Genomic DNA, 18487 nt, shown 5'->3' with positions numbered 1-18487 from the left:
TTGTGTTTTCGCTGTAAAACACTTAGAACATCTGAAATATTGTCTGAATTCACAAGATCTGTGTCTTTCCATTGCTGTGAGTTGTGTATTTTTAAGAAATGTTCTATGATTAGTAATTAGGTAATACACGTTGCTCTGTGTATTTATTCTAGTCGAGTTGTGATGGTGGGTGCAATTGTAAACTATGATTTATACCTGAAATATGCACATTTTTCTAACAAAACCTATCCTATACAATAAATATGTTATCAGACTGTCATCTGATGAGGTTTTTTCTTGGTTAGTGGCTATCAATATCTTTATTTGGCCGAATTGGTGATAGCACCTGATGGAGTAAGAAACTGATGGAGTTAGGAAAGTAGTGTCTTTTGCTAACGTGGTTAGCTAATAGATTTACATATTTTGTCTTCCCTGTAAAACATTTTAAAAATCTGAAATGGTGGCTTTATTCACAAGATCTGTATCTTTCATTTGGTGTCTTGGACTTGTGATTTAATGATATTTAGATGCTACTATTTAATTGTGACGCTATGCTAGCGATGCTAATCAGTGTGGGGGGGGTGGGGGGTGATCCCGGATACGGGGTTGAGGTTCGGTAAAGGTTAACCACCATATGTCTGTGTCTAGTTAAACACCATCATCCTCAGTAAAGTTGTTTAACCACCATATGTCTGTGTCTAGTTAAACCCCATCATCCTCAGTAAAGTTGTTTAACCACCACCATATGTCTGTGTCTAGTTAAACCCCATCATCCTCAGTAAAGTTGTTTAACCACCACCATGTGTCTGTGTCTAGTTAAACCCCATCATCCTCAGTAAAGTTGTTTAACCACCACCAAATGTCTGTGTCTAGTTAAACCCCATCGTCCTCAGTAAAGTTGGTTAACCACCATGTCTGTGTCTAGTTAAACCCCATCATCCTCAGTAAAGTTGTTTAACCACCATGTCTGTGTCTAGTTAAACCCCATCATCCTCAGTAAAGTTGTTTAACCACCATGTGTCTGTGTCTAGTTAAACCCCATCATCCTCAGTAAAGTTGTTTAACCACCATCATATGTCTGTGTCTAGTTAAACCCCATCATCCTCAGTAAAGTTGTTTAACCTCTAACACCTCCCAAACCCGGATCCGGGAGCACCCCCATCAGTAGAAAAGCTACTAGCATAGCCTGGCATAGCGTCACAAGTAAATACCAGCATCTAAATATCATTAAATCACAAGTCCAAGACACCAGATGAAAGATACACATCTTGTGAATCCAGCCATCATTTCTGATTTTTAAAATGTTTTACAGGGAAGACACAATATGTAAATCTATTAGCTAACCACGTTAGCAAAAGACACCACTTTTTTTACTCCACCAGTTTTTTACTCCATCAGTAGCTATCACAAATTCGACCAAATAAAGATATAAATAGCCACTAACCAAGAAACAACTTCATCAGATGACAGTCTGATAACATATTTATTGTATAGCATATGTTTTGTTAGAAAAATGTGCATATTTCAGGTATAAATCATAGTTTACCATTGCAGCCACCATCACAACTCTCACCAAAGCGACTAAAATAACTACAGAGAGTAACGTGTATTACCTAATTACTCATCATAAAACATTTCTTAAAAATACACAGCGTACAGCAATTGAAAGACACAGATCTTGTGAATCCAGACAATATTTCAGATTTTCTAAGTGTTTTACAGCGAAAACACAATATAGCGTTATATTAGCATACCACAATAGCAAACATCACAACAGCATTGATTCTGGCCAAACGTAGCGATTACGTATAAACCACCAAAAGATATTAATTTTTTCACTAACCTTCTCAGAATTCTTCAGATGACAGTCCTATAACATCATATTACACAATGCATATAGAGTTTGTTCGAAAATGTGCATATTTAGCGGCACAAATCGTGGTTATACAATGAGAAAAGTAGCAAAGCTGCCCAGAAAATGGCAGGAGAAATCTTTGAAGAGGCACCTATTCTAATCAGTAACTATTCCAAAACTTGACTAAAAAATACAGGTTGGACAGCAATTGAAAGACAAATTAGTTCTTAATGCAATCGCTGGGTTACATTTTTAAAATTAACGTTACTGCGCAATACAGCGTGCGCTAAAGCGAGACCGCACCATAATTCATGGCGGAATAATTATTTGACATTTGTCAACATAAGTACGAATTAACAGCATAAAGACTGCTTACTATTAGCTGAGCTTCCATCAGAATCTTGGGCAAGGTGTCCTTTCTCCAGAACAATCGTCTTTGGGTTGAAAGATGTCCTCTTGTCCGGTCGAAATAGCCGCTAATGTTAGCCACCAACTGGAGAGGTGTCCAACTCGTGAATGCGCATGACAAAGAAATCCCAGAAAATCGCAATAAACTGCTATAAACTGCTATAAGTCGGTTTAAATTAACTACCTTATGATGTCTTTAACACCTATAACGAATAAAAACATGACCGGAGATATAGAACTACTAAAACGAAAGCGTTTGCAGGACGCCATTGTGATGTCTTCTTGCGTCAGGCGCACCGTTGAAAAGGACGGTACTTCCGTTCCACGGTCTTATAAAGGGCCCCAGATTGCGCAATCCACTCCATTCAAAATCTTCCCGCTTACTGACATCTAGAGGAAGACGTATGCAGTGCATGTAGCCCGATGGCTTACATGGGGACTTATAAACTGGCCTCAGAACAGGGACCTCGATTTCTGAAATCTCACTCCCTGACAGGAAATGTGCTGCAGAATGAGTTCTGTTTCACTCAGAGAAATAATTCAAACGGTTTTAGAAACTAGAGAGTGTTTTCTATCCAATAGTAATAATAATATGCATATTGTACGAGCAAGAATTGAGTACGAGGCAGTTTAATTTGGGAACTAATTATTACAAAGTCGAAATGGCGCCCCCCTAGGCTCAAGAAGTTAACCACCATATGTCTGTGTCTAGTTAAACCCCATCATCCTCAGTAAAGTTGTTTAACCACCATATGTCTGTGTCTAGTTAAACACCATCATCCTCAGTAAAGTTGTTTAACCCCATCATCGTCATAGTGATTTGATGTGTAGCAGACCTGTTGGTTTTTGAGTGTTTCTACGTCCCAAAGGGAACCCTATTCCCTACATAGTGCACTACTTTAGACCAGGGCCCATAGGACCAGAGCCCAAAAGTAGTGCACTATATAGGGAATATTGTACCATTTGGGATTCATCCAACGACACCAAAATCTTATCATCACCTGGCCTAGACCGACCGCCAAGCTGTTCTCCGTCAGCTTGTTGCCTCTGATAAGAAGCTGCAGTTGGGTTCATTAAAGCAGATTGTCATGGCGATAACAGAGAGATAGAATGGGCTTGTTGAGAGGATTCTGTTGGCACACAGACACAATGCTGTAATGACTCAGCCCAAGTGTTTTGATTGATTGATTGAATAACTTGTTTATGATGGCTGTGATGTAAGTGATGTTCTAATGTAATGTCCTTGTTATTGTATCTTGTTATATTTATTGTCTCAGGGCACCATTGAAAATGAGACCCTGGTCTCAACTGAGCTGATTAAACAAAGTGAATAAAACATCTGTGGCTGTCCCAGCCATAATGCCAGGGTGAAATGAAGAAGAGAGTAAAGGCGATACGGCCAGCGGAAGTGAAATCAGCTGAATGTGTGGCAGTGACAGAGAGAGCAGGGTGGCATACAAACTAGCAGCTGCCTGGCAGCAGAACTGAGCCAAACTGAACTGCTCGGGCATCCATCTACTCTCAAGAAGTAACGTGTCAGAGGGAGCAGTAAACGTCCATTTATTCATCGATAGAAAGCTCCATGTGGAATTGTACAAGTGAGAACGAATCAAATGCAATCATGACTAAAATTACTAAACGGACAAAGCAGTCACTAATGAAGAAGCTACTTTGGAATCGATGCATTGTATATTTAGTGAAGTAGGTGATGGTGAGGCCTATAGCAATATTGTATCCTCCATTTTACATCACTGCAGACTAAACTAATGCAAGTTCATGGTGCCCATGAAAGTCTGTTGTGCAAATCCCTTATTGTGAACTCTGACCACTGCCCCGAGGCACAATACCCAGGTCAATAACCTCTCAGCTCCACTGCCAGCTAGGGAACAGACCCATTGTTGTCTCTGTCATGGAGAGAGAGAGAGAGGGAGACAGAGAGAAAAAGAGTGAGAGAGATGGAGAGAGAAAGAGTGTGTGAGAGCGAGAGAGAGAGAGAGAGAGAGAGAGAGAGAGAGAGAGAGAGAGAGAGAGAGAGAGAGAGAGAGAGAGAGAGAGAGGAATGGAGGAAGATAGAAAGAGTGTGTGAGAGAGAGGAACGGAGGAAGAGAGAAAGAGTGTGTGAGAGCGAGAGAGAGGAGAGAGAGAGAGAGAGAGAGAGAGGAACGGAGGAAGAGAGAAAGAGTGTGTGAGAGCGAGAGAGGAGAGAGAGAGAGAGAGAGAGAGAGAGAGAGAGAGAGAGAGAGAGAGAGAGGAACGGAGGAAGAGAGAAAGAGTCTGTGAGAGAGAGAGAGAGGAGAGAGAGAGAGAGAGAGAGGAACGGAGGAAGAGAGAAAGAGTGAATCAGAAGAAAACTCTAGTCCAGTCCATCCACAGGACTTAATGAGCACCAATGGTGTGTCTCCAGAGAGAGGGTTCATACTGTCTGCTACACTAGTGGACTGTCCCTGCTCTGAATTATTCATCGGCTCAATATGGGGAGCGACTGACCCTCCTCCTAGCCTCAGTTTCTCTATCTGCTTCCCAAATGGCATCCTATCCCCTATATATCCCCTACGGGCCCTGGTCATAAGAAGTGCACTATATAGGAAATAGGGAAGCCATTTGGGACGCAACTATGTCTCTGTCCTGGGAGCTCCCACTAGGCCTGACTAGACACAAGATGGCTGAAAGAGAAGAGAGAGAAGCAGCTAGCAGCATCCCAGGGTCACAGGAGTCAGGATGTAACATCTGGAACCAGGGACCAAGAGGGAGGGAGGTGGAATTTATCCAGGACCAATTCCTCCAGGAGGGACAGACAGAGGATTCAGACTGCAGGTACAAGGATTAGAAAGAGGACATCGCCGCTAGCGGTTGATTCTGCAAAACAAATAATCAACTCTGGTTTCCTTCCAGAGGACCACAGTGGAAATAAGCCCTCAGTCTTTGCGGTGTAGTCTCTGGCTGGAGCAACCTTCTACTTTTAATTATCCAATTCCCCTGCCAGGTGAGGCTGTTCATGCATTGTGGAGAAGAACAAATACAATCGTACATTCTGTGTCTACATTTCACAGAGAAGATGATCAGTTAAGAATAGAACAGATGGGGAGGGTGAGGAGGGTGAATTAGGGGACACAACATGAATCATATTTCATACAATTCATTAATATATCCAGATAGAGGTGTCCAATATAGAGCCAGTGTAACAGAAGTGGCACCCCTGTGACACACATGATGTCATTGAAGCGGGGAGGCTAACGTCCAGACTGGAAAGGGGAGGCTGATTAAATTCCACCCATAACGTACGGCGCATTCGGAGTAGTGCGTTGTCCCGGATACATACATACATGTTGTCCCGGATACATACATACATACATACATACATACATACATACATACATACATACATACATACATAGAGTGAGTGAGAGACCAACTGAATAAGGCCAGGTCACTTAATTCCATTAACACCCAGGTGGAAGAAGTGCCTGTGTGCTAATTAGGACAGGGACAGACAGACATGAATCAATAGGAGAGAGGAGAGGCTGCGGCCCAAATGGAACCCTATTCCATATACAGTGCACTACTTTCGACCGGGGCCTATAGAGAATAGGGTGCCATTTAGAACAGAGCCAGAGAGCTCAGCTCACAATATAATATGCAGCACCCAATACACTCTTTACACCCGACAGTGCTGCTGTGTTGCTCTGTCTGTATGCTACGCCTTGGTTGTTCTATGTTGCTCTGTCTCTATGCTATGTCTTGCTTGTCCTATGTTGCTTTGCGTGTGCTCACTGCTCAACGATTGTCTATATTGTAATTGTTTTTAATAACCTGCACATGGACTGCGGTTGAAAATTAGCCGACTGACTAAAACCGGCACTTTTACTGAAACGTTGATTAATGTGCACTGTCCCTGTAAAAATAAAATACACTCAAACTAAATAAACTCAAACAACAAGACTGGTGCAGATAGGGTGGTGTTGGTCCAAACCTTGATGAACACCAAGACTGGTGCAGATACAGTGGTGTTGGTCCAAACCTTGATGAACACCAAGACTGGTGCAGATACAGTGGTGTTGGTCCACACCTTGATGAACACCAAGACTGGTGCAGATACAGTGGTGTTGGTCCAAACCTTGATGAACACCAAGACTGGTGCAGATACAGTGGTGTTGGTCCACACCTTGATGAACACCAAGACTGGTGCAGATAGGGTGGTGTTGGTCCAAACCTTGATGAACACCAAGACTGGTGCAGATAGGGTGGTGTTGGTCCAAACCTTGATGAACACCAAGACTGGTGCAGATAGGGTGGTGTTGGTCCAAACCTTGATGAACACCAAGACTGGTGCAGATACAGTGGTGTTGGTCCAAACCTTGATGAACACCACGACTGTTGCAGATAGGGTGGTGTTGGTCCAAACCTTGATGAACACCAAGACTGGTGCAGATACAGTGGTGTTGGTCCAAACCTTGATGAACACCAAGACTGGTGCAGATACAGTGGTGTTGGTCCACACCTTGATGAACACCAAGACTGGTGCAGATAGGGTGGTGTTGGTCCAAACCTTGATGAACACCAAGACTGGTGCAGATAGGGTGGTGTTGGTCCAAACCTTGATGAACACCAAGACTGGTGCAGATAGGGTGGTGTTGGTCCAAACCTTGATGAACACCAAGACTGGTGCAGATACAGTGGTGTTGGTCCAAACCTTGATGAACACCACGACTGTTGCAGATAGGGTGGTGTTGGTCCAAACCTTGATGAACACCAAGACTGTTGCAGATAGGGTGGTGTTGGTCCAAACCTGATGAACACCAAGACTGGTGCAGATAGGGTGGTGTTGGTCCAAACCTTGATGAACACCAAGACTGTTGCAGATAGGGTGGCGTTGGTCCAAACCTTGATGAACACCAAGACTGGTGCAGATAGGGTGGTGTTGGTCCAAACCTTGATGAACACCAAGACTGGTGCAGATACAGTGGTGTTGGTCCAAACCTTGATGAACACCACGACTGTTGCAGATAGGGTGGTGTTGGTCCAAACCTTGATGAACACCAAGACTGTTGCAGATAGGGTGGTGTTGGTCCAAACCTGATGAACACCAAGACTGGTGCAGATAGGGTGGTGTTGGTCCAAACCTTGATGAACACCAAGACTGTTGCAGATAGGGTGGCGTTGGTCCAAACCTTGATGAACACCAAGACTGTTGCAGATAGGGTGGTGTTGGTCCAAACCTTGATGAACACCAAGACTGTTGCAGATAGGGTGGCGTTGGTCCAAACCTGATAAACAATAAGACTGGTGCAGATAGGACGGTGTTGACCCAAACCTTGATGAACACCAAGACTGGTGCAGATAGGGTGGTGTTGGTCCAAACCTTGCATTCTTGACTCCCACACCCATCTTTCATTGCGCCACATTTTAAACTGCCACAGATGTATTTGCTCACTAATTTAGCCTACATTCAAGGACATGCACATTCACATGTTCAGATGAACACAAGCCAGAAGAACACACACTGCCGCTGCGTAGGCCTCTACGGCGCACTTTCATCACAGCATTTTTTAGTTGGACACAAAAGGGGGTCAAAGCAGCCAGGCTCTTTCTCCCTTACGCCCACCAGGGCAGGTGTTCTCAGGCGGCAAATACCGACTCAAACAACAACAACAACAACGACGCCTGCCTCCCAAATGACAGCCCATCTCTGATTCTGCATCCTAATGACTAACAAGGCTAATTAAGCTGTAGCGTTAATGGTAATTCCAGTGTGTGTGCGTGTGTGTAATTCCAGCTCAGCCCCATGATCAGACCATTTCAGAGAAAAAAGGAGGAATTTAGTGAACAAAACAATGGTGAGCCCAGATATACATTTTAAATGACTTGCCAGGGAACCAGGGAATGATGAAACACAATCTGTTAAGAGTTTCTCCACAGATTAGAGGTTCTATACATCCACCCACTCTTCTCCATAGGAAGGAAGGATTGGGAGAGCTTAAGACCACACAGAGCTGGCGCTAGACCAACAGACTTAATATGAGTCTGTCCATACAGCAGTACAGCTATCTGTCCATTTACAAAAGCAGCTTAACTACAGTACAAAACAAGCATTGAATCACAACAAATGTCTGGTTTGGTTCCAGTTGAGGAAGCACAATAACTGCTATAACTATCCTACCATACCAACGCTGCTGCATCCCCATATTTCCATGTTACAGCTACTTACACAGACAGACTCACTGCCGAGCCATACGATGTACAACTACTTACAATCCTTATCCCACTCTGCTGTTCCCACATGCTTCAAGAGGGCCACCATTGTTCCTGTTCCCAAGAAAGCTAAGGTAACTGAGCTAAATGACTATCGCCCCATAGCACTCACTTCCGTCATCATGAAGTGCTTTGAGAGACTAGTCAAGGACCATATCACCTCCACCCTACCTGACACCCTAGATCCACTCCAATTTGCTTACCGCCACAATAGGTCCACAGACGATGCAATCACAATCACACTGCACACTGCCCTAACCCATCTGGACAAGAGGTATACCTATGTAAGAATGCTGTTCATCGACTACAGCTCAGCACTTAACACCATAGTACCCTCCAAACTCGTCATTAAGCTCGAGACCCTGGGTCTCAACCCCGCCCTGTGCAACTGGGTCCTGGACTTCCTGATGGGCCGCCCCCAGGTGGTGAGGGTAGGTAACAACATCTCCACCCAGCTGATCCTCAACACTGGGGCCCCACAAGGGTGTGTTCTCAGCCCTCTCCTGTACTCCCTGTTCACCCATGACTGCGTGGCCATGCACGCCTCCAACTCAATCATCAGTTTGCAGACGACACTACAGTGGTAGGCTTGATTACCAACAACGACAAGTCGGCCTACAGGGAGGAGGTGAGGGCCCTCGGAGTGTGGTGTCAGGAAAATAACCTCACACTCAATGTCAACAAAACAAAGGAGATGATCGTGGACTTCAGGAAACAGCAGAGGGAGCAGCCCCCTATCCACATCAACGGGACAGTAGTGGAGAAGGTGGAAAGTTTTAAGTTCCTCGGCGTACACATCACGAACAAACTGCGCCTCTTCAACCTCAGGAGGCTGAAGAAATTAGGCTTGTCACCAAAAACACTCCCAAACTTTTACAGATGCACAATCGAGAGCATCCTGTCGGGCTGTATCACCGCGTGGTACGGCAACTGCTCTGCCCACAACCGTAAGGCTCTCCAGAGGGTAGTGAGGTCTGCACAACGCATCACCGGGGGCAAACTACCTGCCCTCAAGGACACCCGATGTCACAGGAAGGTCAAAAAGATCATCAAGGACAACAACCACCCGAGCCACTGCCTGTTCACCCCGCTATCATCCAGAAGGCGAGGTCAGAACAGGTGCATCAAAGCAGGGACCGAGAGACTGAAAAACAGCTTCTATCTCAAGGCCATCAGACTGTTAAACAGCCATCACTAACTTTGAGTGGCTGCTGCCAACATACTGACTCATCTCTAGCCACTTTAACAATGAAAAAGGTATGTAATAAATAGAGGTCGACCGATTAATCGGAATGGCCGATTAATTAGGGCCGATTTCAAGTTTTCATAACAATTGGAAATCGGTATTTTTGGACGTCGATTTGGCCGTCAGTTAAGAACACATTCTTATTTTCAATGACGGCCTAGGTACAGTGGGTTAACTGCCTTGTTCAGGGGCAGAACGACATATTTTTACCTTGTCAGCTCGGGGATTCAATCTTGCAACCTTACAGTTAACTAGTCCAACGCTCTAACCACCTGCCTCACGAGGAGCCTGCCTGTTACGCGAATGCAGTAAGAAGCCAAGGTAAGTTGCTAGCTAGCATTAAACTTATCTTATAAAAAACAATCAATCAATCAATCATAATCACTAGTTAACTACACATGGTTGATGATATTACTAGTTTATCTAGCGTGTCCTGCATTGCATATAATCGATGCGGTGCGCATTCGTGGAAAAGGACTGTCGTTGTTCCAACGTGTACCTAACCATAAACATCAATGCCTTTCTTAATATCAATACACAGAAGTATATATTTTTAAACCTGAATATTTAGCTAAAAGAAATCCAGGTTAGCAGGCAATATTAACCAGGTGAAATTGTGTCACTTCTCTTGCGTTCATTGCACGCAGAGTCAGGGTATATGCAACAGTTTGGGCCGCCTGGCTCGTTGCGAACTAATTTGCCAGAATTTTACATAATTATGACATAACATTGAAGGTTGTGCAATGTAACAGGAATATTTAGACTTATGGATGCCACCCGTTAGATAAAATACGGAACGGTTCCGTATTTCACTGAAAGAATAAACGTTTTGTTTTCGAGTTGATAGTTTCCTGATTCGACCATATTAATGACCTAAGGCTCGTATTTCTGTGTGTTATTATGTTATAAATAAGTCTATGATTTGATAGAGCAGTCTGACTGAGCGATGGTAGGCACCAGCAGGCTCGTAAGTATTCATTCAAACAGCACTTTCGTGCGTTTTGCCAGCAGCTCTTCGCTGTGCTTCAAGCATTGCGCTGTTTATGACTTCAAGCCTATCAACTCCCGAGATTAGGCTGGTGTAACCGATGTGCAATGGCTAGCTAGTTAGCGGGGTGCGCGCTAATAGGAAGTGGCAATACTAAAGTGCCTATAAGAACATCCAATAGTCAAAGGTATATGAAATACAAATCGTATAGAGAGAAATAGTCCTATAATTCCTATAATAACTACAACCTAAAACTTATTACCTGGGAATATTGAAGACTCATGTTAAAAGGAACCACCAGCTTTCATATGTTCTCATGTTCTGAGCAAGGAACTTAAACGTTAGCTTTCTTACATGGCACATATTGCACTTTTACTTTCTTCTCCAACACTTTGCTTTTGCATTATTTAAACCAAATTGAACATGTTTCATTATTTATTTCAGGGTAAATTTATTTTATTGATGTATTATATTAAGTTCAAATAAGTGTTCATTCAGTATTGTTGTAATTGTCATTATTACAAATATATATATATTTTTTTTTTAAATCGGCAGATTAATCGGTACCGGCTTTTTTTTGGATCCTCCAATAATCGGTATCGGCGTTGAAAAATCATAATCGGTCGACCTCTAGTAATAAATGTATCACTAGTCACTTTGAACAATGCCACTTTATATAATGTTTACATACCCTACATTACTCCTCTCATATGTATATACTGTACTCTATACCATCTACTGCATCTTGCCTATGCCGTTCGGCCATCGCTCTATAATTTATCTTTATGTACATATTCTCATTCATTCCTTTACACTTGTGTGTATAAGGTAGTTGTTGTGAAATTGTTAGATTACTTGTTAGATATTACTGCACTGTCGGAATTAGAAGCACAAGCATTTCACTACATTCGCATTAACATCTGCTAACCATGTGTATGTGACCAATAAAATTTGATTTGATTTGATTCAGACAGACTCACTGCCGAGCCACCCGCTGTTACAGCTACTTACACAGACAGACTCACTACCTTGCCATCCTCTGTTACAGCTACTTACACAGACAGACTCACTACCGTGCCATCCTCTGTTACAGCTACTTACACAGACAGACTCACTACCGTGCCATCCTCTGTTACAGCTACTTACACAGACAGACTCACTACCGTGCCATCCTCTTGTTACAGCTACTTACACAGACAGACTCACTACCGTGCCATCCTCTGTTACAGCTACTTACACAGACAGACTCACTGCCGTGCCATCCTCTGTTACAGCTACTTACACAGACAGACTCACTGCCGAGCCATCCTCTGTTACAGCTACTTACACAGACAGACTCACTGCCGAACCATCCTCTGTTACAGCTACTTACACAGACAGACTCACTACCGAGCCATCCTCTGTTACAGCTACTTACACAGACAGACTCACTGCCGAGCCATCCTCTGTTACAGCTACTTACACAGACAGACTCACTGCCGTGCCATCCTCTGTTACAGCTACTTACACAGACAGACTCACTGCCGTGCCATCCTCTGTTACAGCTACTTACACAGACAGACTCACTGCCGTGCCATCCTCTGTTACAGCTACTTACACAGACAGACTCACTGCCGAGCCATCCTCTGTTACAGCTACTTACACAGACAGACTCACTAACGTGCCATCCTCTGTTACAGCTACTTACACAGACAGACTCACTGCCGAGCCATCCTCTGTTACAGCTACTTACACAGACAGACTCACTGCCGAGCCATCCTCTGTTACAGCTACTTACACAGACAGACTCACTGCCGAGCCATCCTCTGTTACAGCTACTTACACAGACAGACTCACTGCCGAGCCATCCTCTGTTACAGCTACTTACACAGACAGACTCACTGCCGAGCCATCCTCTGTTACAGCTACTTACACAGACAGACTCACTAACGTGCCATCCTCTGTTACAGCTACTTACACAGACAGACTCACTGCCGTGCCATCCTCTGTTACAGCTACTTACACAGACAGACTCACTGCCGTGCCATCCTCTGTTACAGCTACTTACACAGACAGACTCACTGCCGTGCCATCCTCTGTTACAGCTACTTACACAGACAGACTCACTACCGTGCCATCCTCTGTTACAGCTACTTACACAGACAGACTCACTGCCGAGCCATCCTCTGTTACAGCTACTTACACAGACAGACTCACTACCATGCAATCCTCTGTTACAGCTACTTGCACAGACAGACTCACTACCGTGCCATCCTCTGTTACAGCTACTTACACAGACAGACTCACTGCCGAGCCATCCTCTGTTACAGCTACTTGCACAGACAGACTCACTACCGTGCCATCCTCTGTTACAGCTACTTACACAGACAGACTCACTGCCGAGCCATCCTCTGTTACAGCTACTTGCACAGACAGACTCACTACCGAGCCATCCTCTGTTACAGCTACTTACACAGACAGACTCACTACCGTGCCATCCTCTGTTACAGCTACTTACACAGACAGACTCACTGCCGAGCCATCCTCTGTTACAGCTACTTACACAGACAGACTCACTACCGTGCCATCCTCTGTTACAGCTACTTACACAGACAGACTCACTAACGTGCCATCCTCTGTTACAGCTACTTACACAGACAGACTCACTGCCGTGCCATCCTCTGTTACAGCTACTTACACAGACAGACTCACTACCGTGCCATCCTCTGTTACAGCTACTTGCACAGACAGACTCACTGCCGTGCCATCCTCTTTTACAGCTACTTACACAGACAGACTCACTAACGTGCCATCCTCTGTTACGGCTACTTACACAGACAGACTCACTGCCGAGCCATCCTCTGTTACAGCTACTTACACAGACAGACTCACTACCGTGCCATCCTCTGTTACAGCTACTTGCACAGACAGACTCACTGCCGTGCCATCCTCTGTTACAGCTACTTGCACAGACAGACTCACTGCCGTGCCATCCTCTGTTACAGCTACTTGCACAGACAGACTCACTGCCGTGCCATCCTCTGTTACAGCTACTTGCACAGACAGACTCACTGCCGTGCCATCCTCTGTTACAGCTACTTACACAGACAGACTCACTAACGTGCCATCCTCTGTTACAGCTACTTACACAGACAGACTCACTGCCGTGCCATCCTCTGTTACAGCTACTTACACAGACAGACTCACTGCCGTGCCATCCTCTGTTACAGCTACTTACACAGACAGACTCACTACCGTGCCATCCTCTGTTACAGCTACTTACACAGACAGACTCACTGCCGAACCATCCTCTGTTACAGCTACTTACACAGACAGACTCACTGCCGTGCCATCCTCTGTTACAGCTACTTACACAGACAGACTCACTGCCGTGCCATCCTCGGTTACAGCTACTTACACAGACAGACTCACTACCGTGCCATCCTCTGTTACAGCTACTTACACAGACAGACTCACTACCGTGCCATCCTCTGTTACAGCTACTTACACAGACAAAATCACTGCCGTGCCATCCTCTGTTACAGCTACTTACACAGACAGACTCACTGCCGTGCCATCCTCTGTTACAGCTACTTACACAGACAGACTCACTACCGTGCCATCCTCTGTTACAGCTACTTACACAGACAGACTCACTGCCGTGCCATCCTCTGTTACAGCTACTTACACAGACAGACTCACTGCCGTGCCATCCTCTGTTACAGCTACTTACACAGACAGACTCACTGCCGAGCCATCCTCTGTTACAGCTACTTACACAGACAGACTCACTACCGTGCCATCCTCTGTTACAGCTACTTACACAGACAGACTCACTAACGTGCCATCCTCTGTTACAGCTACTTACACAGACAGACTCACTGCCGAGCCATCCTCTGTTACAGCTACTTACACAGACAGACTCACTACCGTGCCATCCTCTGTTACAGCTACTTACACAGACAGACTCACTACCGTGCCATCCTCTGTTACAGCTACTTACACAGACAGACTCACTACCGTGCCATCCTCTGTTACAGCTACTTACACAGACAGACTCACTGCCGTGCCATCCTCTGTTACAGCTACTTACACAGACAGACTCACTACCGTGCCATCCTCTGTTACAGCTACTTACACAGACAGACTCACTACCGTGCCATCCTCTGTTACAGCTACTTACACAGACAGATTCACTACCGTGCCATCCTCTGTTACAGCTACTTACACAGACAGACTCACTACCGTGCCATCCTCTGTTACAGCTACTTACACAGACAGACTCACTAAAGTGCCATCCTCTGTTACAGCTACTTACACAGACAGACTCACTGCCGAACCATCCTCTGTTACAGCTACTTACACAGACAGACTCACTACCGTGCCATCCTCTGTTACAGCTACTTACACAGACAGACTCACTAAAGTGCCATCCAAGACAAAGCAGCAGTGGTGGAGTAGCAAGGTCTTTATTTTAGGGGGAGAAGTGTGATATTTTATTCACAATGCTAAGAATACACTGCAGCTCATTAGTAGAGAGAGAGTAAAGGAGATAGCAGGAGAAGACCTCGGGTTGGATCCGACTTCCCGGAGCAAGAGGAGCGTCCAGAGACTACGGCCTGTAAATTGTTAATAACCTTTCATTGAGCGGGAGAGCAGCGCAGAGTATAGTAACATGTCTGATGATAAATTAGCCCCGGGGCCCCTTGTTAAAGTCAGATAGAGCCAGGTGCAAGGTTTAGCTGTAATAGGGTAACCTAGAACACAGTAAAGAAATGAATTGAAATGTGTTATACAACTGTTATAGTTGTGGTAGCAGAATTTGGGCTGAGCTGTTGTAACTTTTCTCTCTGTGTTGAACTGTGATGTTCTGCTTTTCATAGACTCCTGTCATGTCTGCACTTTAACACAAGGCCATTGTGTTCTGGAACTGTTGCTCCTATAAAACAACTGTTGTGTAAACAACATGATTGTATTATCAGCCCTCCTCTATATGAGGGACCATCTCCCTAGTGAGTTCTTCCTCATAGCTGCTTGTATTAAATATTTTTATATTATACCTTAAATAGTCTCTGCCTAAACTAATGGATTGAGTTATCCATTATCCACAACATAGTGAAATATAGCTTGCATTTTATAATAGATTAGAGACTTTTGTTACACATCACCATAGTGATATGAATATTGTTTTGCAATTTTCCATCACAAAGAGCAGGCTAGATTAGTGGATGTTAATTTGGAAAGACTAAATTGAAATGTAAATCTATGTGAAATAAAGTTTTCATGAGTCTTCATACTTTAAGGACCATTATTCATATTGCCTCAAATGTTGGAAAAGTTTACTGACAGCTACAGTTGACCAAATCGATAAAACTGCTGCATTAAAAAGTACAAGGTGGCATGTTAACATGCCGCAACTTGGACTGGATAAGGGAGAATGAGATAGCTTTAAGGCAGAAGATACAGCAATATAAGAGGTTTTAAATATATATCGGGCTTGGCCTGAGGGTTTTGTGTTGTAAATTGTATAGCGCAGCATGGCAGGTATTTCTATACGGGTGATTACTCACTTTGTCAGAAAATGAATCAAACCTGAATGAAACAATCAAGGATCATGTCCTGTAGAATGTAGCCTGTATCTATAATACATCATATCCTGTATAATGTAGCCTGTATCTATAATACATCATGTCCTGTAGAATGTAGCCTGTATCTATAATACATCATGTTCTGTAGAATGTAGCCTGTATCTATAATACATCATGTCCTGTAGAATGTAGCCTGTATCTATAATACATAATGTCCTGTACAATGTAGCCTGTATCTATAATACATCATGTCCTGTAGAATGTAGCCTGTATCTATAATACATAATGTCCTGTACAATGTAGCCTGTATCTATAATACATCATGTCCTGTAGAATGTAGCCTGTATCTATAATACACAAACCGTCCAACTAAGAATATAAAAAACACATAACAGCACTGCAGGCACTTAAAGGAAAACTCTTCCCCAAAACTATCTTTTGGTAAAATGCATCATACCGGCTGTATTTCTGGGTTATTATTTACTGAAATAATAACCCACAGACAGCACCACAAATGGCCATTATATTACATCAGTGACTCAGAGAATGTGATGGCTCTCTACACTCTTAGAAAAAAAGGTGCTTTCTACAACCTAAAAGGGTTCTTCGGCTGTCCCCATAGGAGAACCCTTTGAAGATCCCTTTTTGGTTCCAGGTAGAACCCTTTATGGTTCCAGGTAAAATCTTTTATGGTTCCATGTAGAACCCTCTATGGAAAGGGTCCTACCTCGAACCATAAAGGGTTCTCCTATGGGGACAGCTGAAGAACCCTTTTGGAACCCTTTTTTCTAAGATTGTAAGGTTAGAAGATCCAGTGGTGGGTTGTATTACTGCTACATGAAGTGGATGGTGGGGTGAGGACAGAGAGGAGGCAGAGAGAGGTCTGGTCTACAGCCCTAGGGATTCCTGCTGTGGAAGGCAACAGGCTGAGAGGTGAGAAACCACAGGACATCAATGAGAGAGAAAAATAGAGTGACAGAGAGGAAGGAGGGAGGGGGGTAAAAGTGAAAGAGAAAAGGAGAGAGAGCAGGTTGGTTAACACAGTAATGAGGTGAAGGGGCACTCGCCACAAAATGACATCTTCTCTTTCTCCTCTGTCACTCAGACCCTTCACTCCTCCTCTTCCAGTTACCGATCTTCTCCTGGCTACTGACTACCTTACCTCTACAATCATTACATAGATAGTATAGACACAGACCAGTCAACAATATGTGAATCCCAAATGGCACCCTATTCCCTACAAAGTACAGCAATTCTTTCCAGAGCATTTACCCTTGGATGGTTTACCTTAACAATGTCCTTAGCAGAGCTTCAGTTGAAATGTAAAGGTTGGGAGTTGCTTGGCAACAAACCTAATATCAAACATCACTCTCTTTCTTCCTGCCCAGAGGCTCCTTTGAAAATCTCCCATTTCCCAACTAATTGCTTTCATACTGATATCAAAAAGCAACGTCTCACGGTGTTGTTATCCATTACGTTCAGTCATCAGTCAGGGTGGAGACACTTTTGAGACATATCAAAAAGCCTGAACATACAACCAGACCACAATATCAATTCATGGTCCCCTATACAGTAAGTAACTGCATAGGCTCACATCACATAAGTGCATTGTAGTTTGGGTATCTGAGCTGAACTAACAGGTTAAAGACTGTTTCAAATAATGCATCAATTAAAGCAGAAAACATTGAGTGAAGTGATGACATTCCTGAAGCCCAATCACTGTAACTGTGCCTCCTGCACAGTTTTACTTCCATATTTATCACTTTTTTCTTCACAGGAGTTATTTTGGAATGGATAGACCCCCGATTTCCCACCCCCAGGGAGAGAGAGAGAGAGACACAACAAGGCAGGCTTGAGGTCAGCTGCCCTGCCATTCCTCCAGGCCAGCTCTGAATCACTCCCCACCACAAACACTGGAACAACAGTACAGTTCGTGGCCCCCAGCCACCCGACCTATCCAGTAGAGAAGAACATGTGTACGCACACACACACACACACACACACACACACACACACACACACACACACACACACACACACACACACACACACAGTATCTCTCTCTTCCTTTAATCTCTCTTTCCCTCTATCTCTCTTTCCCTCTCCCTTTCGAGGTGCTGCTGACACCTCTGACAGCAGAGTTCTATAAAAGGCTGCTGATTGGAGGACCACCACATCATGGGACAGGGAAGCTG

General features: G+C 44.1%; 1 protein-coding gene across 1 annotated transcript in view; it reads right to left on the bottom strand.

The window, feature by feature from the left end:
- Positions 1–6260: 6260 nt before the first annotated feature.
- Positions 6261–18487, bottom strand: part of LOC120040347 (serine/threonine-protein kinase ULK4-like) — a gene marked incomplete at its 3' end in the record, with an annotated part of 134760 nt that continues 122533 nt past the window's right edge. The window contains exon 36 of the mRNA XM_038985535.1: positions 6261–7028. Within this exon, the coding sequence (XP_038841463.1) occupies positions 6261–7028 (768 nt within the window). The remainder of the gene's footprint in view (positions 7029–18487) is intronic.

The sequence above is a fragment of the Salvelinus namaycush genome, unplaced genomic scaffold, assembly GCF_016432855.1.
Source record: "Salvelinus namaycush isolate Seneca unplaced genomic scaffold, SaNama_1.0 Scaffold343, whole genome shotgun sequence".
In the NCBI taxonomy this organism is placed as follows: Eukaryota; Metazoa; Chordata; class Actinopteri; order Salmoniformes; family Salmonidae; genus Salvelinus; species Salvelinus namaycush.
This window is presented reverse-complemented; position numbering and strand designations above follow the sequence as displayed.